The following is a 19,936-nucleotide window of genomic DNA, read 5'->3' as shown; positions in this document are numbered from 1 at the left end:
TTACATGCTTAGCAGGGACCAATCAGATGCTAGAAAATGGACTACTTTTTCAGGACGTTCCATCAGTTCTCGTTATACCATTTCTTCATAGAATTCCATTTATGCAGCAAGACCTGCAGGCCAGGCTTGCCCCAGAGCCAGCACGAGCCATGGTTCTGAATCCAGGGTAGCCAAGATTGCCTGTGCTAGGCAGGAGGAATCATCATCATCATCATAGGCAGTCCCTCGAAATCGAGGAAGACTTACTTCCACTCTTAAAATGAGTCCTGAGGTGGCGGAACAGTCCAATACGAGAACCACAGTCCCTGTCACAGGTGGGACAGATAGTCGTTGAGGGAAAGGGTGGGTGGGACAGGTTTGCTGCGCGCTCTTTCCGCTGCCTGCGCTTGATTTCTGCATGCTCTCGGCGATGAGGCTCGAGGTGCTCAGCGCCCTCCCGGATGCACTTCCTCCACTTAGGGCGATCTTTGGCCAGGGACTCCCAGGTGTCGGTGGAAAAACTGTGAGAGAAACTCAGGAAACAGCATTGAGAGAGGAGCACTGAATTGAATCTGTGTGGGGCGAGAGTTGGAGCACTGAGTTAGCCCTGCACTGGGTAGATAGCACAGGGTTGAGCCCGACTTAGATTAGGGATAAAGGTGCATCATAAACCCAAACTGGCTTCAGGGGAAATGAGAAGGCAAGTCTAGAATGGAATGCAGAAAGAGATGGAGCAAAAGAGTGACAGAGACATATACAGAGGTAAACGCAAAATACTGCCGATGCTGGAATCTGAAATAAAAACAGAGAATGCTGGAAATCTCAGCGGGTCAGGTAGCATCTGTGGAGAGAGAAACAGAGTTAATGTTTCAGGTCGTCTGACCCAAAACGTTAACTCTGTTTTTCTCTCCACAGATGCTGCCTGACCCGCTGAGATTTCCAGCATATATAGAGACAATCTGTGTGACAGACATATAGAGAAATCAGGTAATGACATAGGAGAGAGTAGACCAAACGTACAGAAAAGAGCAAAAAAAAGTGAGAAAGAGAGTCAGAAACAAAGAGATATACAGAAACAATGACATAAAGTTTGTTAGAGCTATGCAAAAAGTGAAAAAACGGAAAGAGTAAAAGATTGAGACAATAAAAGGGACAGAAAGATTGGAGGACAGAGAGAACAACAGAATAAGAAAGTGCAGGACAAACAGAAAAATGGTTAGAGCCAGTGTTCTTATGAGTAGGTATACTTTTTTTTTTAATTTGTTCATGGCATGTGGGCATCACTGGCAAGGCCAGAAATTATTGCCCATCCCTAATTTCCCTTGAGAAGGTGCTTTGTCCTGGATGGTGTCGAGCTTCTTGAGTGTTGTTGGAGCTGCACTCATCCAGGTAAGTGGAGAGTATTCCATCACACTCCTGACTTGTGCCTTGTAGATGATGGAAAGGCTTTGGGGAGTCAGGAGGTGAGACACTTGCCGCAGAATACCCAGCCTCTGACCTGCTCTTGTTGCCACAGTATTTTTGTGGCTGCTCCAGTTAAGTTTCTGATTAATGGCGACTCTCAGGATGTTGATGGTGGGGGATTCGGTGATGGTAATGCCGTTGAATGTCAAGGGGCGGTGGTTAGACTCTCGCTTGTTGAAGATAGTCATTGCCTGTTACTTACCACTTATCAGCCCAAGCCTGAATGTTGCCTTGCTCTTGCTGCATATGAGCATGGACTGCTTCATTACCTGAGGAGTTGTGAATGGAACTGAACACTGTGCAATCATCAGTGAACATCCCCACTTTTGACCTTATGATGGAGGGAAGGTCATTTATGAAGAATCTGAAGATGGTTGGGCCTAGGACACTTCCCTGAGGATCTCCTGCAGTGATGCCCTGAGGGCGAGATGATTGGCCTCCAACAACCACAACTATCTTCCTTTATGCTAAGTATGACTATTGCCAGTGGAAATTTCCCCCTGATTCCCATTGATTTCAATTTTACAAGGGCTCCTTGATGCCACACTCGGTCAAATGCTGCCTTGATGTTAAGGGTAGTTACTATCACCTCATTATAGAATTGAAAAGTAGGGAAGCTATACTAAACCTGTAGCAAACCTTAGTTCGACCACACTTAGCGTGCTATGTATTGTTCTGGTCGCCATATTACACAAAGGATATAGAGGCATTGGAGAGGGTGCAGAGAAGATTTACAAGGGTGATACCAGATATGCGAGGGTATACATATCAGGAAAGGATGAACAGGCTGGGTCTCTTTACTCTTGAAAAAAGAAGGCTGAGGGGTGACCTAGTAGAGGTCTTTAAAATTATGAATGGTTTTGACAGAGTGGATACAGAGAGAATGTTTCTACTTGTGGGGAAGAGTATAACAAGAGGCCATCAATATAAGATAGTCACCAAGAAATCCAACAGGGAATTCAGAAGAAAATTCTTTACCCAAAGAGAATGTGGAACTCGCTACCACAGGGAGTGGTTGAAACGAACAGTATAGATTATGGGGAGGCTGGACAAGCATATAAGGGAGAAGGGAATAGAGGGTTTTGCTGATAGATTTAGATGAGGAAAGACGGGAGGAGGCTCGAGTGGAGCATAAACAGCGGCATGGACTGGTTGAGTCGAATGGCTTGTTTCTGTGCCGTATATCCCATGTAATCCTATGTAAAACCTCACCTCAGCTCTTCTGTCCTTGTTTGGACCAAGGCTGTAATGAGTTCTGAAGCTGAGTGGGCCTGGCAGAGTATAGGTGAGCGGGTTATTGGTGACTAAGTGCTGCTTGATAGCACTGTCGGCGATACCTTCCATCACTTTGCTGATGATTGAGAGCAAACTGATGGGGCGGTAATTGGCTGGATTGGATTTGTCCTGCTTTTGTGGAGAGGACATACCTGGGTAGTTTTCCACATTGTCGGGTAGATGCCAGTACTGGAACAGCCCATAGTTCAAGGCCCATAGTCTTTGCTGTATCTCCAGTGCACTCAGCCATTTCTTGATATCACGTGGAGTGCATGGATTTGTCTGAAGACTGGGTTCTGCGATGGTATCTATCTCAAGAGGAGGCCAAGATGGATCATTTGCTTGTCACTTTTGACTGAAGATGGCTGCAAACGCTTCAGCCTTGACTTTTGCACTTGCGTGCTGGGCTCCGGCATCATTTAGTATATTGTGTCAAATATAGATTTATTTTCTAGGAGATTTGGGCGCATGCCCTCTCCTCCCTGCCAAAGATATCACTTTATTGTATTTCCAGCAATTTTGGAATATATATAGGGCTAGAGTTTCCCTAACCTGAGGTACGCCACTTTTGTCCGCCTCCAAGCGTGTCAAAAAAAGACGTCCGTATTCTGGCCGCTCCCCAGCCTCTCTTCGGTCGTGGCGCAGCGTGGCCCAATGGATTGGGGGCGGAGCCAGGTCCCGGCGTTGAAAACAGTGCCGGGACCTGCGCACATGCAGGCTGTGTGTGAGGGACCCGAAGCACACCGTCCCTAGCCCTGTCCAAATGGGCTCCCTCATCGGCAGCCCGCTGTGTTCCCTAAGGTAGGACTTCTATTTTTTATTTACTATTTACTGATTGATTTTGGTGCTTTAGGTGCAGGGTTCCTTCTATTTTATTTGTTAATTAATTGCTTATTACTTTTTGTGCTTTGTTTGGTGCTTGGTGGTGCTTTAAATGTATTACTTGCGCCAATTCCTTAACTGTAAGTAAGGTCTTTCTGTGCGAACAAAAGTGGACACATACACTGCCCTAAGTTAGTTTGGAGCAACTATTTGCTGGCCAAACGCCTAAAACAGGGGTAAGTGGCTGGGAACTTCTGGGGAAAAAAAACTGAACTTAAAAAAAACCTAACTAACTCACTTACACTGGCGCAAATTAAATGGCCAGAATTGTAACTAAAAAGATAGTCCAGAAAAATCAAGTTGCTCCAAAAAAAAAAGGAGCAACTTCTGGGGAAACTTGGGCCCAATGTCTATGAATTGCACACTACTTCACAATATGCAAAAACACACCAAATCACACACAAAACCAACAATCGTGATGGATCAGTGAGGAACAGCTGAGCCATAAAAGACCAGGAAGGCCAGTCAACCAGCCAGCGTGAAGTCAGAGAAACCAGCTGGCCTCTAAAAACCATCCATCCACAAACAGCAGTCAACCACACTAGTTATCCACGAGCAGCAGTTACCCAGTCATTCACCACCAGCCAGGCACTGATACCCTCGGCTATGAGTGTAGGTGCAGTGGAATCATCAGCAATGCCACAGGAAGACACGCCGTGCTGTTTAGGGTATCAGTTTATCATTAGATCTTTCAGTGAACAATATGGGCATGACTGGGGCCATAGATTCCAGTGTCACCAGTCTGTGGTCCTAGCTATAGCCATATGATGACTGACAGCTCTATGGGTAGTAACTTTTATGTTAGGCCTCATTTGAGAAGCATTGTGCTTTAGAATTTGAAAATAAAATTGAGGAATGACACTGATTTGATCGATTAGAACACCAAACAGTTATCAAGTTGCTTAATGTAGTCTCCTTGATGGATTTTTTTTTTTTAAACTGACTTTGCTCGGTTTTGTGTTTGCAACTACTTGTGAAAATATTTCACCTAAAGTGCCCTTTTTTGTTGACCTCAGCTACTTGCAGCTCAGCAAATGAGTATTACGTTAACAGAAAGAGATAAATGAAAGCTTTATCCACATAAACAAACTGCGTGCCCTACACTGACATGCTATCTTCTTCCTTTATTCTACAGGTTCCAGATGAGCAGGCACAGCTCCAACACTTGTGGCAAGTACAGACTGTAGGATGAACTATGGTATGTGGAGAGGACATGAAGCACAAGGGCAGGGTACTGCAGCTTCTGTTTGCACTGCAAGGCAAACAGCTATTCTTTCATCTAATTAGTGGATCATACCTGAACATTTGCAGCACATTTACTTCAAATGACAGGATGATTATCTAGTATTGTTGTGTACGAGCAGCGTTGCAGGTTTATTATAGATACCATACAATAAAGACACAGATGAAAACATCTGGTCGGAATTTCTTTCATCATGTTATATAGACCAAAGGAATTGAATTCTGAGTCTCAGCATAGGTGCTTAGATAGCTGGAAATGTGTGGCAAATACCCCAAAGTCAGATGCAATGTCTTGTTTACTTTGGACTAGAGAATAGCTGGGACTGTCAGATTTTAAAGCGGGGAACTAATTAAGAACATTTTCATTTTTAATTATAATTAATTACCTTCCATGTAGCTGCATTGCGTCTGAAGTAGGCAAACATTCGTGTAAACCAGTTATATATTTCATTTAGTGTTAGCTGCTTTTCTGGAGATTCAAGAATTGCCTGACAAAAAAAACAGTTTGTGTTATGATAATCACAGATGTTTCGTTTTAAAAATATATTTTATTAATTGAAATATATGAACTTAAGAGGAAGAAATTAATATTCTTAAATTAGCTTAATTCAACACAAAGTGTGTTTTAATGTAGATAAAGAAAAATGTGAATTATAACATTCAAAGATAAAGGGCCTTGACTAGATTATTTTTATATTCACCAAATTAATGTATTTATAACTATGCATTTCTGTTAAAGCAAAAAGTAGTGACAACAAGATTCACAATACATCGAGGTGCGTTAACATTTTGAGCACTGAGTCAAAGTAATCATTTACAAATTAGCTCTCATGAATTTTAAGTGTTTGCCAAAAATTGTGTTGTTATTTAAGAAGTATCCAAATGTCAAAATTGTTTCCAAAAACTAAAGCGTTGTACTCACCTGCCTTATTAAAGAAGCGTATGTGAAAGGGGGTCTAACATCGGCATTTCTGTAGAACTCTTGATTCTGAGCAATGTCTGTAAATAACCACAGAAGTTTATTAAAGTCCAATTTGTGGAAAAAACTCAAATGCTTTTAAAGTTGCACTTAAAAAATTATATCATCATCTTCATAGGCAGTCCCTCAAATCGAGGATGACTTGCTTCCATGCCAAAAAGGATGAGTTCACAGGTGTTTCAATGAAAGACCTAATATTCCAGATCCCGAACTACATCCTGAAGGGTGGAAGATGCCTGTGCGTGGATTTTTTTTAACGTGGGGTGACCGTTGCACCCCAGCCACCACACGGGCTTGGCAGAGCGAGGTCTTGGTCCAGTGGCAAGGGTTAACCAGGACGACTGGAGACCTGCTCTGCTGCACGGACCTAGTGCGCACACATATCGCACAGTGTGGGCTGGCCCGGGCTGCCCCCTGGGGCCCCTCGGATCTTCTGGTCTCCAGACTCGCGCCTCTCCTGGCCCCCGGTCACTTCCCGCTACGGACTCTTGCCGCTCCTTCGCCCCTCCTGCTGTGCCTGCTCGCACTGCAATCAGCGACCTGGCGCTGCTCCCTGCAGTGGTATGCCACCGCACGCTGCTCCCTCCAATGGCCCCGGCCTGCTGATGGTCTTGCAGGCCGGGACCGTGCAGATTTCCGGGCCGGGCCGCCGTAAAATATATATTACAGTTGACTCTCGTATTCTTATTATAATTTTTTTAAGTAATCTTTCATGAGTTAATAATTATAAAGAGAATGCTGAATACACCGACAGCTACAGGAACAAAAGTTCCTACCTGAAGAAATTGGCACATTGTACTTGTCCGGGTACCGTCTCCGGATGGGTCCCATGCTATGCATGCTGGTTGGGGTAATAACAGAAGGTCCTTGTGTGACAGGGGTAATGGGAGTTGTTGGTGTTGTAGGGGTGTGAGGTAAGCTCTGTGGAGATGTCTCAGATGCAGTCTTTGACAACGTGACATTTGATACCAGGTTGAGCTACAAAGATAGATTGAGGGTGAGGTTTGGGTAATGGTGGAAAGAAAACAGGAGAAAGGGGAGAGCTTGAACAGACTTGACAAATAACAGTGTGATTCACACCTACCACTGCGCTGTCACTAATAAGCTACAGAGGAAGCAGACAATCGCAGCTAATTAAAAGATAAAATTGTATTGAAGGACTCTAATTAGGAGATGCTTATGGAGGTGATCTAATGATTAAACGCTGCATCAAACTGACCCCATCATCAGCCTATAGTGACACAAGATGCCTGAAGAATTTTTTATTGAAAGAGTAATTTTTTGAGGGGGAGGCAGTGATATTAGCAATAATAGCTATGAGGTAAACTAATTAAAGTAGAGCTCTGCAGCCAGAGTGGCTGTAAGCAGCTGTTCTATTCTAGCTTGCAGCTGCAGCCGTTCCAAACAAGCTCCAAATCTCAACAGAGGCACTCCAGTCAACTGGAAAATTTCAGTCTGACCTCTGCTCTTGCTATTAATTTGGAGGAAAACTAATGACACATATACATATTCCCACAAAATTGTTCTAATTGCTAATTTGCCGAAGGAATAGAGTTTCCAAATTAAATATGACTGCAGCCGGTAGGAAAGAAAGCACCAATACGGGCATCGTGGGGAAAGGTGTTTCATCTGTGACAATCACTTGCGAATTGCGTTAACAAATTAATGGAATGTCAACTCTGTCAATTGCTTTGGAAGTGTCACTTTTCAATTTTTTTTTGATAACGGCATCAATTACTGCTGATGAGATTCAGCCTGCTGCAGCAATGGAGGCAGAAGGGTTCAGGTGAAAAGTGTATCACCCATGTTTAACACCTCACCCTTCTGCACCTCCTTGTTCACAAGTTCTCCAATTACCAGAGTCCTGCTAATAGTCATTATCTGGAGGTTACGCACTTGCTTACTTTAAAACACCACACAATTACAGAATTCCAACACAGATCAGGCCTATTAAATAACCTTTCCAAACACAAGTGAAAAACTATAAAGGCAAACAGACATGGTTTAGTTTAATAATGTTCAAGCTATTTGGTTTTCTTTTAGATCTCTTGGCTCACTGCACAGTAAATAGAATTTTAATCACAAGCCTTGTCCTCTATCAAATATTAAGACTAGGAAAGCATAATGTAATTATATAAACTTGAGATCTGTGATCTAGAAAAACAAACAAAAATAGTCTTCATAACATGCCTTTAAAAAAGCTAATGCATATTTAAATAAGAACAAAAGCTGTAATGTTTTTACAGTCGCTACATTCACCAGTAAAAGAATAAGTAATGCACTGGTAATACAATATGATGTTGTGTTCATTGATCGAAAAGTATTAAGATATTTTTTTAAAGTGCCATGAAAAAAGCTGCAGGAACATGCCATATACCACAGCACTCTCTCCCTCACCTCAAATATCCAATATACTTTTAACTGAATATCTAAAAATATGATCCAATCTTTTAACAATAGTTAAGAACACTTGTTTTTTTTACTTCAACTAGCTGCTGGTTAAAAAAGTCACTCTAGACAGCCAAGAAACTGGAGCACTTCCTCATCTTCTTGCTATTTTCAAGACAGTTAGCAGAACCACTTATTTTTTTCTAATTCATAATGTTTTGGGCGGAGTTCAACATTAACATTTCTTTGTATTTTACACTTTTCTTAATCTTTAAAATGCAAGACATTTTTTTTAAAAACAAAACTGCTCACTATTCAATATATATTTCAACCCAGGCTCAGTTATTCCCCATATCATACCTTTATCCAGCAGTTCACCAAACTTACTGTGGAACTGAATTAGCCTTTAAGATAGCTTACACTGCACATTGCTTCCTACAGCAGAAGCAGCTCCACCAACCAAATATAGTCATTTTTATATTGATCACCTGCTAGGTGCTGTTGAACAATATTATAAGTGCCTTAAACTGTTCATAAATCCCTGGCAAGTAGTTTTTACCCACTGCTATAGATATTATTTTTATTAACCATGTGAAATGTATAACAGCACTGTACCTAATGGAAACACCTTACAAAGTGCAATGTTAATTTTGGATGTCTGTAAACTGCCAGATTGAATAAAGCAGTAATTTGCAAACTGAAATCTCTTAACAAAAATTGGTATTCTCGGCTTGCTTTAAAGGTAGCACTTAATGATGCATAATTCTGCTAATAAACAGTACGCTCACATTCTGACATCTGTTACCCAGCACAATGATTAATCATCAGAGCCCACTTCTCCTTGGTAATAAGACAATATTAATATTTATCAATTGCATGGGTTATTCTGTTCGTCATCGGAAAATAATTACCATGTTACCAAGCATGCAAGCTCAAACTCACTGACTATGGAATGCAGGTTAACTATCGGTACATTCTGTGTTGAGATGCCAATTGAAATTGCTGCATAAATTTCAATTTTACAAAGCAAAATATTTATAACAAAACAGTATGTGTGCTCCATTGATACTCTGAACTGCTACTGGCACTCTTATTTGCAAAGACATTTCAGTATCAGTCTTTTGACATAAAATGGAATTGAAATCCAGATATTATGCAGTGGCAGCTATATTTTCTGTATGCTGACTAGCTTCCTTTTAATAACATTTATAATGTTGAGAGCTTATTTTAATCCTTACTCTGGAGTTAAAGAAAATATTTGGAATAAATACAGGCTTAAAAACTAAATCACTTTCATACACGAGTGAGATCTTTAAAAAGCCGAACACAATAGTACAAACAATCTGTGCTTTTGACAATAGAAAACCTCGGGCTGAGTGGCAATTGTTTTTCCACATTAGATATTCCATTCTTTGAGAACTACCAAGAGTGTGCAACATTGTACCATATATGTGGTTGTTTTATTTCCAGTGGTGTATGAGTTGCACTGCATTATTCCTGTTGAAACTACTTTTTCAAAACTCGTGTCACATGCCTTTAAAACGCTGTCATTCAATGCACTGCTCAATCCTAACCAGAGCCCGCAGTTCTGAATCTTGAGACTGTTACTCACATTTGCTTGGCTTGGATCGGTGAGCTAACACCATCTCTAAGCCAAACCACTAGAAAAAGCAACACAATGTAACAGAGCATTTGTTCTTTCATGGGAAGTGGATGGGGAAATTAGGAGAACATGACACTCCCTTCCCACTCCATACTCAAATCATATCAAGTTGCTCATCGTGCCACTCACAACCTTTGTGAGGAAAGCCACTGGTCAAGCTGTCTTCATTTTCTGGCTGGGGTTGATGGCTTTTTTCAAAATTGACTATAATTCATGCAAAGTTCATTTTAAGACACAATTATATTGACCTGGTACTGCCAAGTGGTCTATGATTTTTTTTAAAACCCAATATATATATAGATGTCATAAGTGTAGATTTTGTTGTAAAAAAGTTTAACTCCGTGAAATGATTGGCATTTTCCTCATTAAAGTCTTCTCCACATATTCTGAGTTAACATGCCTGCCCAGTGAAGAATTTGAACTGAATGTCTTAATAGCTATTTTTGAAATTTCTTCCTCTCTTGTTTAAATGCAAGAGTAAATGAAAGTTTCAACCTATACATTTATCTCTTCAGTGACACACTTAGTCAGTTCTGTCTCAACTGGGCATTTTAATAAACTAGCATTATCATAACTGAACATTAAATATGTTAAAGTGACTATGATAGGACCACCTACCCTGACCAAAGCAATCACTGGTTGGGACTGCTTAGCAGCTATTCTATAATGAACGTATTTGCCCTGACAATGGGCCCAAACTTGGCCCTCCGGTTTTTTCGGCGCACTTACCTGAGGTGCGCCGACTTTCTGCTCTCAAAACAGCGCCGAAAATATGTCGCCGTATTCTCCCCGCTCTGTGGACCGTCCTAGTGCTTGGAGTGACGTGGCAATCACTGTGGGGGGCGGAGCTAGGGCCCTGCGCCTAAAAGAATGACAGCAGCTGTCCGCATGCGTAGTAGAGCGTTCGCGCATGCGCAGTAGCTTCTCACATGATGATGATGATGATGCGTGCCTGCAGCGTGGGACCCAACGCGCCCCGCCCCTATCCCGGGCCGAGAGGCCTGCCGCACAGGCCGGTCACTGCCTTCCCGCACTGAGGGCTACAAGAAACAGGTTGGTGCAAGGAGACTTTTGATCGGGGGGGGGGGGGGGAAGAGTTTTGATCGAGTGGGGGGAAGGAGTAGAGTTTTTAAAAAATGATTTAGAAAAACAAGCTGCTCGAATTAGAAAAGTTGTCCCTAGACTGTCTGATGATAAGAGCAGTAAGAAAGGCAGTCAGCACCGTCAAAATTCAACTGCAAACCATATAATAAACTGCAGAAATTCAGATTTGTGAATTTTAAAGCCAACCCAAGCTGAGTGATTACATTTAAGAGAAATGGCCGAGTGTACATATTCCATATAGAACAGAATGGCTTCACTGACAAGAATTCCTTGGATGTAGATTTAGCTTCAACGATTGACTGTGCTTCAATATAACTTGATTTTCTGCTCTTATAAGAACATAACATAAGAACATAAAAATTAGGAACAGGAGTAGGCCATCTAGCCCTCTGAGCCTGCTCCGCCATTCAATAAGATCATGGCTGATCTGGCCGTGGACTCAGCTCCACTTACCCGCCCACTCCCCGTAACCCTTAATTCCCTTATTGGTTAAAAATCTATCTATCTGTGACTTGAATACATTCAATGAGCTAACCTCAACTGCTTCCCTGGGCAGAGAATTCCACAGATTCACAACCCTCTGGGAGAAGAAATTCCTTCTCAACTCGGTTTTAAATTGGCTCCCCCATATTTTGAGGCTGTGCCCCCAAGTTCTAGTCTCCCCGACCAGTGGAAACAACCTCTCTGCCTCTATCTTGTCTATCCCTTTCATGATTTTAAATGTTTCTATAAGATCACCCCTCATCCTTCTGAACTCCAACGAGTAAAGACCCAGTCTGCTCAATCTATCATCATAAGGTAACCCCCTCATCTCCGGAATCAGCCTAGTGAATCGTCTCTGTATCCCCTCCAAAGCCAGTATATCCTTCCCCAAGTAAGGTGACCAAAACTGCACGCAGTACTCCAGGTGCGGCCTTACCAATACCCTATACAGTTGCAGCAGGACCTCCCTGCTTTTGTACTCCATCCCTCTCGCAATGAAGGCCAACATTCCATTCGCCTTCCTGATTACCTGCTGCACCTGCAAACTAACTTTTTAGGATTCATGCACAAGGACCCCCAGGTCCCTCTGCACCTCAGCATGTTGTAATTTCTCCCCATTCAAATAATATTCCCTTTTACTGTTTTTTTTCCCCAAGGTGGATGACCTCACACTTTCCGACATTGTATTCCATCTGCCAAACCTTAGCCCATTCGCTTAATCTATCTAAATCTCTTTGCAGCCTCTCTGTGTCCTCTACACAACCCGCTTTCCCACTAATCTTTGTGTCATCTGCAAATTTTGTTACACTACACTCTGTCCCCTCTTCCAGGTCATCTATGTATATTGTAAACAGTTGTGGTCCCAGCACCGATCCCTGTGGCACACCAGTAACCACCAATTTCCAACCCGAAAAGGACCCATTTATCCCGACTCTCTGCTTTCTATTCACCAGCCAATTCTCTATCCATGCGAATATATTTCCTCTTACTCCGCGTGCCTCTATCTTCTGGAGTAACCTTTTGTGTGGCACCTTATCTTGTACTGTGTATTTTGTTTTCCAATTTCACAGTACTGGTAGAATGATTAAAATAATGAAAGTAACAGATTACACTAATAATTGATTCATAAATGGTTTTATGAAACCCTTTGTCTTCTGATATAAATGATATTAAAAAGTGCATATTTTATGAAGTTTTATATAGTGGAATGTGTAAATTATGCAAAAGTTACAGTACAAGATCTGTATTAGTTGTTGTGAAGGTGTTTAGGGCTTTGCAAGGTCCTCTGTGCTTCCCTTCCCCCTATCTCTGGCTACCTGCGCTGATTTCTTAACTCTCCGCAAGGATTTTCTGTGCGGCCACAAGTGGCCACATACGCTGGTCCAAGTTAGTTTGGAGCAACTATTAGCTGTCCAAACTGGCTTAACTGGCCAAAACAGGTGCAGATGGCTGGTAACACCCCCTTTTGAACAAAACTAAACTAAACTAAAGAAAAATCCTAACTAACTCAATTACACTGGCGCAAATTAAATGTGCATTAAAGGGGGATTTTTAAGACACTCCAGAAAAATCAAGTTGTTCCAAAAAAAACGGAGCAACTCCTAAGCAAAGTTGAGCCCAATGTTACTGGTGTTCTGCCAGCTAAAATCATTTACACATTCTATTTGTGACTTTGGTTATTTTTAATTTAGAAATAAAGCACTGAACTGCACTCCCTCAAAACTTGAATAAACACATGCCAACCTAAAAAAAAACTAGCAAAAGCTGGCCAAATGCCTTAAAAAGCTGACAAAGCCCCAGTGACACTGGCAATTTGAAATGACTTAAATATAAGCCTACGACATGAAAAATCGAGTAACTGCAGAGAGACTGCAGTCGGACATGAGCTATTAACTTAAACTTGAGGCATACCCATCATTCCTTTACTACTAGTCAAGATAAAAGAGTTAGTACATGAAAGCCTAAATGGGAATGCAAAAGTATTGAAAGCACCCCACTCCCAGAACAATTTTATTTTTATTTTGTGCATTTTCCAGGAATTTAAAATCTACATCAAAAATGGACATTGCAATTTAAAATTAAAACAGAGATTTTTGCTAAATTTTATTGAAAAGTGTTCTCTATTTGCTATTTTGAGAATTATTATTTTTATTATATTCCAGTAGCAAGAGACAGTCTAGAAAATGCCCTAAACTGGAAAATGTTATTCTTTTTGCTTCCAATTTCCACCCTTCCCTTACCTTCACATGGTCTACCTCCAACTATTTCATAGAAACATAGAAAATAAGTGCAGGAGTAGGCCATTTGGCCCTTCTAGCCTGCACCACCATTCAATATGATCATGGCTGATCATTTTTGCAACTTCAGTACCCCATTCCTGCTTTCTCTCCATACCCCTTGATCCCTTTAGCCATAAGGATCACATCTAATTCCCTTTTGAATATATCTAATGAACTGGCCTCAACAACTTTCTGTGGTAGAGAATTCCACAGGTTCACAATTCTCTGAGTGAAGAAGTTTCTCCTCATCTCGGTCCTAAATGGCTTACCCCTTACCCTTAGACTGTGACCCCTGGTTCTGGACTTACCCAACATCGGGAACATTCTTCCTGCATCTAACCTGTCCAATCCCATCAGATTTCCTTCTCTTTCTCGACTTCTCGGTCATAATTTCTGAGGTTAGGCTATTGACAAACATCCACTATAAGCCCACGGACTCCCACAACTACCTGGACCAAACTTCCTTCCATCCTGCTCCCTGTAAGGACTCTATCCCATTCCCCCAGTTTCTCCATCTCTGTTACATCTGTTCTGACAACGCCACCTTCCATACAACTGGTTCAGACATGTTTTCCTTTTTCCTCAACCGAGGATTTCCCCGTACCGTGATTAACATGACCCTCAAACACGTCCGTTCCATTTCCCACACTTCTGCTCTCACCCCTTCCCCCTCCCTCCCAGAACCACGATTGGTCCTCACCTTTCCCCCCACCAGTCTCCATGTTTAATGGATCATCCTCTTCCATTTCCGCCACCTCCAGCGTGATCCCACCACTAAACACATCTTCCCCTCCTCTCCCCTTTCAGCATTCCGAAGGGGCCGCTCCCTCCGCGACATGCTGGTCCACTCCTCAACCACCCCCAACAACCCCTTCCCCTTCCCACGTCACCTTCCCTTGCAAGCGCAGGAGATGCAACACCTGCCATTTTACCTCCTTCCTTTCCACAACCCCTAACAGTGCTTCCAGGTGAAGCTGCGATTTACTTGAACTTCTTGCAACTTAGTATACTGTATTCTCTGCTCATGAGGCGGTCACCTCTACATTGGGGAGACCAAATGCAGATTGGGTGACTGCTTTACGGAACACCTCCGTTCAGTCCGTAAACGTGACCGCGAGCTTCCGGTCGCCGGTCACTTTAATTCTCCGCTCCACTTTCGGCGTTCTACCCTCCGTGCGAGTTTGGGGAGGCCTTCACGCCGGCGGTTTGAAAGAACCGCTGTTGAGCGTCCGCTGGCGTGCGCCAGCGTGCAACACCGAAAATAGTCCTCCCACCTGCTCCCGCCCGAGATTCATCCGAGCGGTCCTCCCCTCCAGCAGTGAAAAGACCGCCGTGTGGAAGCAGGTCTTACCTGGAAGGTAGGTATGAAGACCTGCAAGAAAAGGTGAGTAAGATGTTTCGCTTTAATTCTTTTGCAGTGATTTTGTTTGAAAGGGACCTCTGAAGGTTTTGTCATGTTGTGTTTTTTTATTTGTTGAAGATTTTTTTTTTGCGTTTCCCCCCTCCCTGGGCCCGACTCCAGCCTCGGCGTTATTTTATCGGGGATTGCATTTGCTGCCCAGAATCCGACCGAATGCCCGCTGCCGCCCAAAATCACCGTGTAACGCCCATTTTTTCCGCTGGGTATTTTTTCAATATTTTTTCACCAAACTTCCACCCAAGTACATAGAAACATAGAAACATAGAAAATAGGTGCAGGAGCAGGCCATTCGGCCCTTCTAGCCTGCACCGCCATTCAATGAGTTCATGGCTGAACATTCAAATTCAGTATCCCATTCCTGCTTTCTCGCCATACCCCTTGATTCCCCCGAGTAGTAAGGACCTCATCTAACTCCTTTTTGAATATATTTAGTGAATTGGCCTCAACTACTTTCTGTGGTAGAGAATTCCACAGGTTCACCACTCTCTGGGTGAAGAAGTTTCTCCTCATCTCGGTCCTAAATGGCTTACCCCTTATCCTTAGACTGTGACCTCTGGTTCTGGACTTCCCCAACATTGGGAACATTCTTCCTGCATCTAACCTGTCTAACCCCGTCAGAATTTTAAATGTTTCTATGAGGTCCCCTCTCATTCTTCTGAACTCCAGTGAATACAAGCCCAGTTGATCCAGTCTTTCTTGATAGGTCAGTCCCGCCATCCCGGGAATCAGTCTGGTGAACCTTCGCTGCACTCCCTCAATAGCAAGAATGTCCTTCCTCAGGTTAGGAGACCAAAACTGTACACAATACTCCAGGTGTGGCCTCACCAATGCCCTGTACAACTGTAGCAACACCTCCCTGCCCCTGTACTCAAATCCCCTTGCTATGAAGGCCAACATGCCATTTGCTTTCTTAACCGCCTGCTGCACCTGCATGCCAACCTTCAATGACTGATGTACCATAACACCCAGGTCTCTTTGCACCTCCCCTTTTCCTAATCTGTCACCATTCAGATAATAGTCTGTCTCTCTGTTTTTACTACCAAAGTGGATAACCTTACATTTATCCACATTATACTTCATCTGCCATGCATTTGCCCACTCACCTAACCTATCCAAGTCGCTCTGCAGCCTCACAGCATCCTCCTCGCAGCTCACACTGCCACCCAACTTAGTGTCATCCGCAAATTTGGAGATACTACATTTAATCCCCTCATCTAAATCATTAATGTACAGTGTAAACAGCTGGGGCCCCAGCACAGAACCTTGCGGTACCCCACTAGTCACTGCCTGCCATTCTGAAAAGTACCCATTTACTCCTACTCTTTGCTTCCTGTCTGACAACCAGTTCTCAATCCATGTCAGTACACTACCCCCAATCCCATGTGCTCTAACTTTGCACATCAATCTCTTGTGTGGGACCTTGTCGAACGCCTTCTGAAAGTCCAAATATACCACATCAACTGGTTCTCCCTTGTCCACTCTACTGGAAACATCCTCAAAAAATTCCAAAAGATTTGTCAAGCATGATTTCCCTTTCACAAATCCATGCTGACTTGGACCTATCATGTCACCTCTTTCCAAATGCACTGCTATGACATCCTTAATAATTGATTCCATCATTTTACCCACTACCGATGTCAGGCTGACCGGTCTATAATTCCCTGTTTTCTCTCTCCCTCCTTTTTTAAAAAGTGGGGTTACATTGGCTACCCTCCACTCTATAGGAACTGATCCAGAGTCAATGGAATGTTGGAAAATGACTGTCAACACATCCACTATTTCCAAGGCCACCTCCTTAAGTACTCTGGGATGCAGTCCATCAGGCCCTGGGGATTTATCGGCCTTCAATCCCATCAATTTCCCCAACACAATTTCCCGGCTAATAAGGATTTCCCTCAGTTCCTCCTCCTTACTAGACCCCCCGACCCCTTTTATAACCGGAAGGTTGTTCGTGTCCTCCTTCGTGAATACCGAACCAAAGTACTTGTTCAATTGGTCCGCCATTTCTTTGTTCCCCGTTATGACTTCCCCCGATTCTGACTGCAGGGGACCTACGTTTGTCTTTACTAACCTTTTTCTCTTTACATATCTATAGAAACTTTTGCAATCCGTCTTAATGTTCCCTGCAAGCTTCTTCTCATACTCCATTTTCCCTGCCCTAATCAAACCCTTTGTCCTCCTCTGCCGAGTTCTGAATTTCTCCCAGTCCCCAGGTTCGCTGCTATTTCTGGCCAATTTGTATGCCACTTCCTTGGCTTTAATACTATCCCTGATTTCCCTTGATAGCCACGGTTGAGCCACCTTCCCTTTTTTATTTTTATGCCAGACAGGAATGTACAATTGTTGTAGTTCATCCATGCGGTTTCTAAATGTCTGCCATTGCCCATCCACAGTCAACCCCTTAAGTATCATTCGCCAATCCATCCCAGCCAATGCACGCCTCATACCTTCAAAGTTAGCCTTCTTTAAATTCTGGACCATGGTCTCTGAATTAACTGTTTCATTCTCCATCCCAATGCAGAATTCCATCATATTATGGTCACTCTTCCCCAAGGGGCCTCGCACAACGAGATTGCTAATTAATCCTCTCTCATTACATAACACCCAGTCTAAGATGGCCTCCCCCCAGTTGGTTCCTCGACAGGAACTGTCAGGAACTTAGCGGTCTTTTCGACGGTAAATGGGTGGAACTTAGGTTTGACCAAATTCGGGCCCCTTATCTTTCAATTAGGCACTTTATAGCCTTCTGGACTTAACATCTTCAACAAATTCAGACCATAACCTTTGCCCCTAGTTTTTCAGATGGCAAGTTGTTGATGATTCCACCATTCCCATTTACACTTCTTCTTGGCTTATCTTTTGGTTTTTTTTATCTGTCCCATTACCATCACTTTTGCTTTGTACAACCATACCTTTTGTAATTTAATCGCTCTTGCCTTCCATCCTATCACAGACCTTCCCTTTTGTTCTTTCCACCCAGCCCCCCTAACTCTGCCCCTGCACTTGCTTAAAATCTGTTACATCTCTAACCTTTTCCAGTTCTGACAAAGGGCTGTAAGAGAAATTTGGCATTAGGGGTACCAGCGGGACAAGGGTTAAAGTGCTGGTTCCTGCACCGACCCATAAGGAGGTAAAAGGCCTCTCTTCAGCCTTGTACCAAGGCTCCAGGAGTTATCAATTCAATAATATTCCGACAGGATACGATGTGAGAACCTAAACAGACATTGATAAGACCTTGCGAAGAGGCTCAATGCAGACTCACAGGCACCAAGGAGAATCAACAAATTCTGACCGAATGAAGTCATTCTAGTCACGGCCTAAGGTCACGAGGGTCTTGGCCTGTCAATCCAAAGTAGCACTAATAAGGTAGTCCAATAAGAGAAGTAGCACTGATAAGGTAGTCCAATTAGAGATCTAGGGAGGTCTTACCAGGGAACGGAGGGGTTTTTGAAATGTATAAAAGTTGTATGATTTTGTGCTGTTCGGAGAGGGCCATCGATGGGAAACGTTAACTCTGTTCCTCGCTCCACAGATGCTGCCTGACCCGCTGAGTATTTCCAGCATTTTCCGTTTTTATTTCAGATTTCCAGCATCCGCGGTATTTCGCTTTATCGTAAGAGAAAGTCTATTCTTGGGAGAAAAGCATTCCCTCTACTACTTTCTTTAAAATTATTGAAAGGTGAATCAAATCCAGATTTATTGACCAACCAATCATTGCAGTCACCTCTACACCAACTGGCAGTACAATTCATGGGGGAGGGAGAAAAGGCATGTTCTTGTAAAGGAAAATATTTTTTTCATTAAAATGGCATTCTTGTTCATTTTAAATGCTATTGTACGTTACAATTGATGTGATTTTAATCTATGAAAAAAGGTAACAACTTGACATTTGGGTTGCCAACAGATCCTGTTTCCAAAAAGCTTCTTCCATAATTACCAACACCTTCCAAATCCCGCTCCCAATTAAAATTCCAAGTAGAAGGTTACAAGCTGCCATCAGTCTCAAGATTATGAGATTGGCTTTGGTCATAACTGTAATTAAGCCCACAAGGTATCAGCTGTTTCTGAATTCTTGAAAATGTACCTTTGTTAAGAGAGCTAGACTCAGGATACAGTTAGTGCCTGTGATTTCTGTGCATGATTTCAGTTCAGTATGGGATGGATTAAAGTTCCCAATCTCAGAGGTTATTCAAATAGATATTGGTCAGTGTGCAGCCTACTAGGTGCAGATGTGCAAATATCTGGAAAAGATCCTTGAGGCTGAAGTTATCACAATGGTTTAAACAGTGTACCAAGAGCAGGTCGCCACAATATGAAGAAATTCAATGACTCTATGGGCAGAATTTTCCAGGGGGTCAGCGAGTGTGATCGGGTATGAAAGTGCTTTTCTTTTCACAGCAGCTCCTTTAACCACTAGCTTCTCTAAACTCTATTCCCACTACAGATTCAGAAGGGCTGCACATCTTTGCACAAGTCTCCATCCAGTCTGACCTCATTACCTCTCTCACCATTGACAGATCGCTTCTGTCATCTCAAATTCACCTGCTATCTATTCCATCAGCATCGGTGCCCTTGAAATTCTCACCTTGGTCCTCAGAATCCCAACCCATCAGCCCCAACATCAGCATCACCAGCAACAACACCAAGCATCTCCGCAATCACCTGATGTTGCACAGGTCACAGGGCATTGGCACCTGACCACATTGCTGCCCGGGAAGCCAGGGATGGTCTCACCATGGGCAGATTTACTTCACTTGATGCTGCACACCCTGGCTGCC

The 19,936-nt window shown here is 42.9% G+C and overlaps 1 protein-coding gene across 8 annotated transcripts in view; it reads right to left on the bottom strand.

The window, feature by feature from the left end:
- The window catches only part of foxp1b (forkhead box P1b), a 551,692-nt gene that overhangs the window by 39,702 nt on the left and 492,054 nt on the right, over positions 1 to 19,936 (bottom strand). For all 8 annotated transcript variants that reach the window (XM_070895167.1, XM_070895172.1, XM_070895168.1 and 5 more), the window contains 3 exons: positions 6,598 to 6,799; positions 5,765 to 5,841; positions 5,229 to 5,330 (listed from right to left, as the gene is read on the bottom strand). In XM_070895167.1, the coding sequence (XP_070751268.1) occupies positions 5,229 to 5,330; positions 5,765 to 5,841; positions 6,598 to 6,799 (381 nt within the window). The remainder of the gene's footprint in view (positions 1 to 5,228; positions 5,331 to 5,764; positions 5,842 to 6,597; positions 6,800 to 19,936) is intronic.

Source organism: Pristiophorus japonicus, chromosome 12, assembly GCF_044704955.1.
Source record: "Pristiophorus japonicus isolate sPriJap1 chromosome 12, sPriJap1.hap1, whole genome shotgun sequence".
NCBI classification, from domain to species: domain Eukaryota; kingdom Metazoa; phylum Chordata; class Chondrichthyes; family Pristiophoridae; genus Pristiophorus; species Pristiophorus japonicus.
This window is presented reverse-complemented; position numbering and strand designations above follow the sequence as displayed.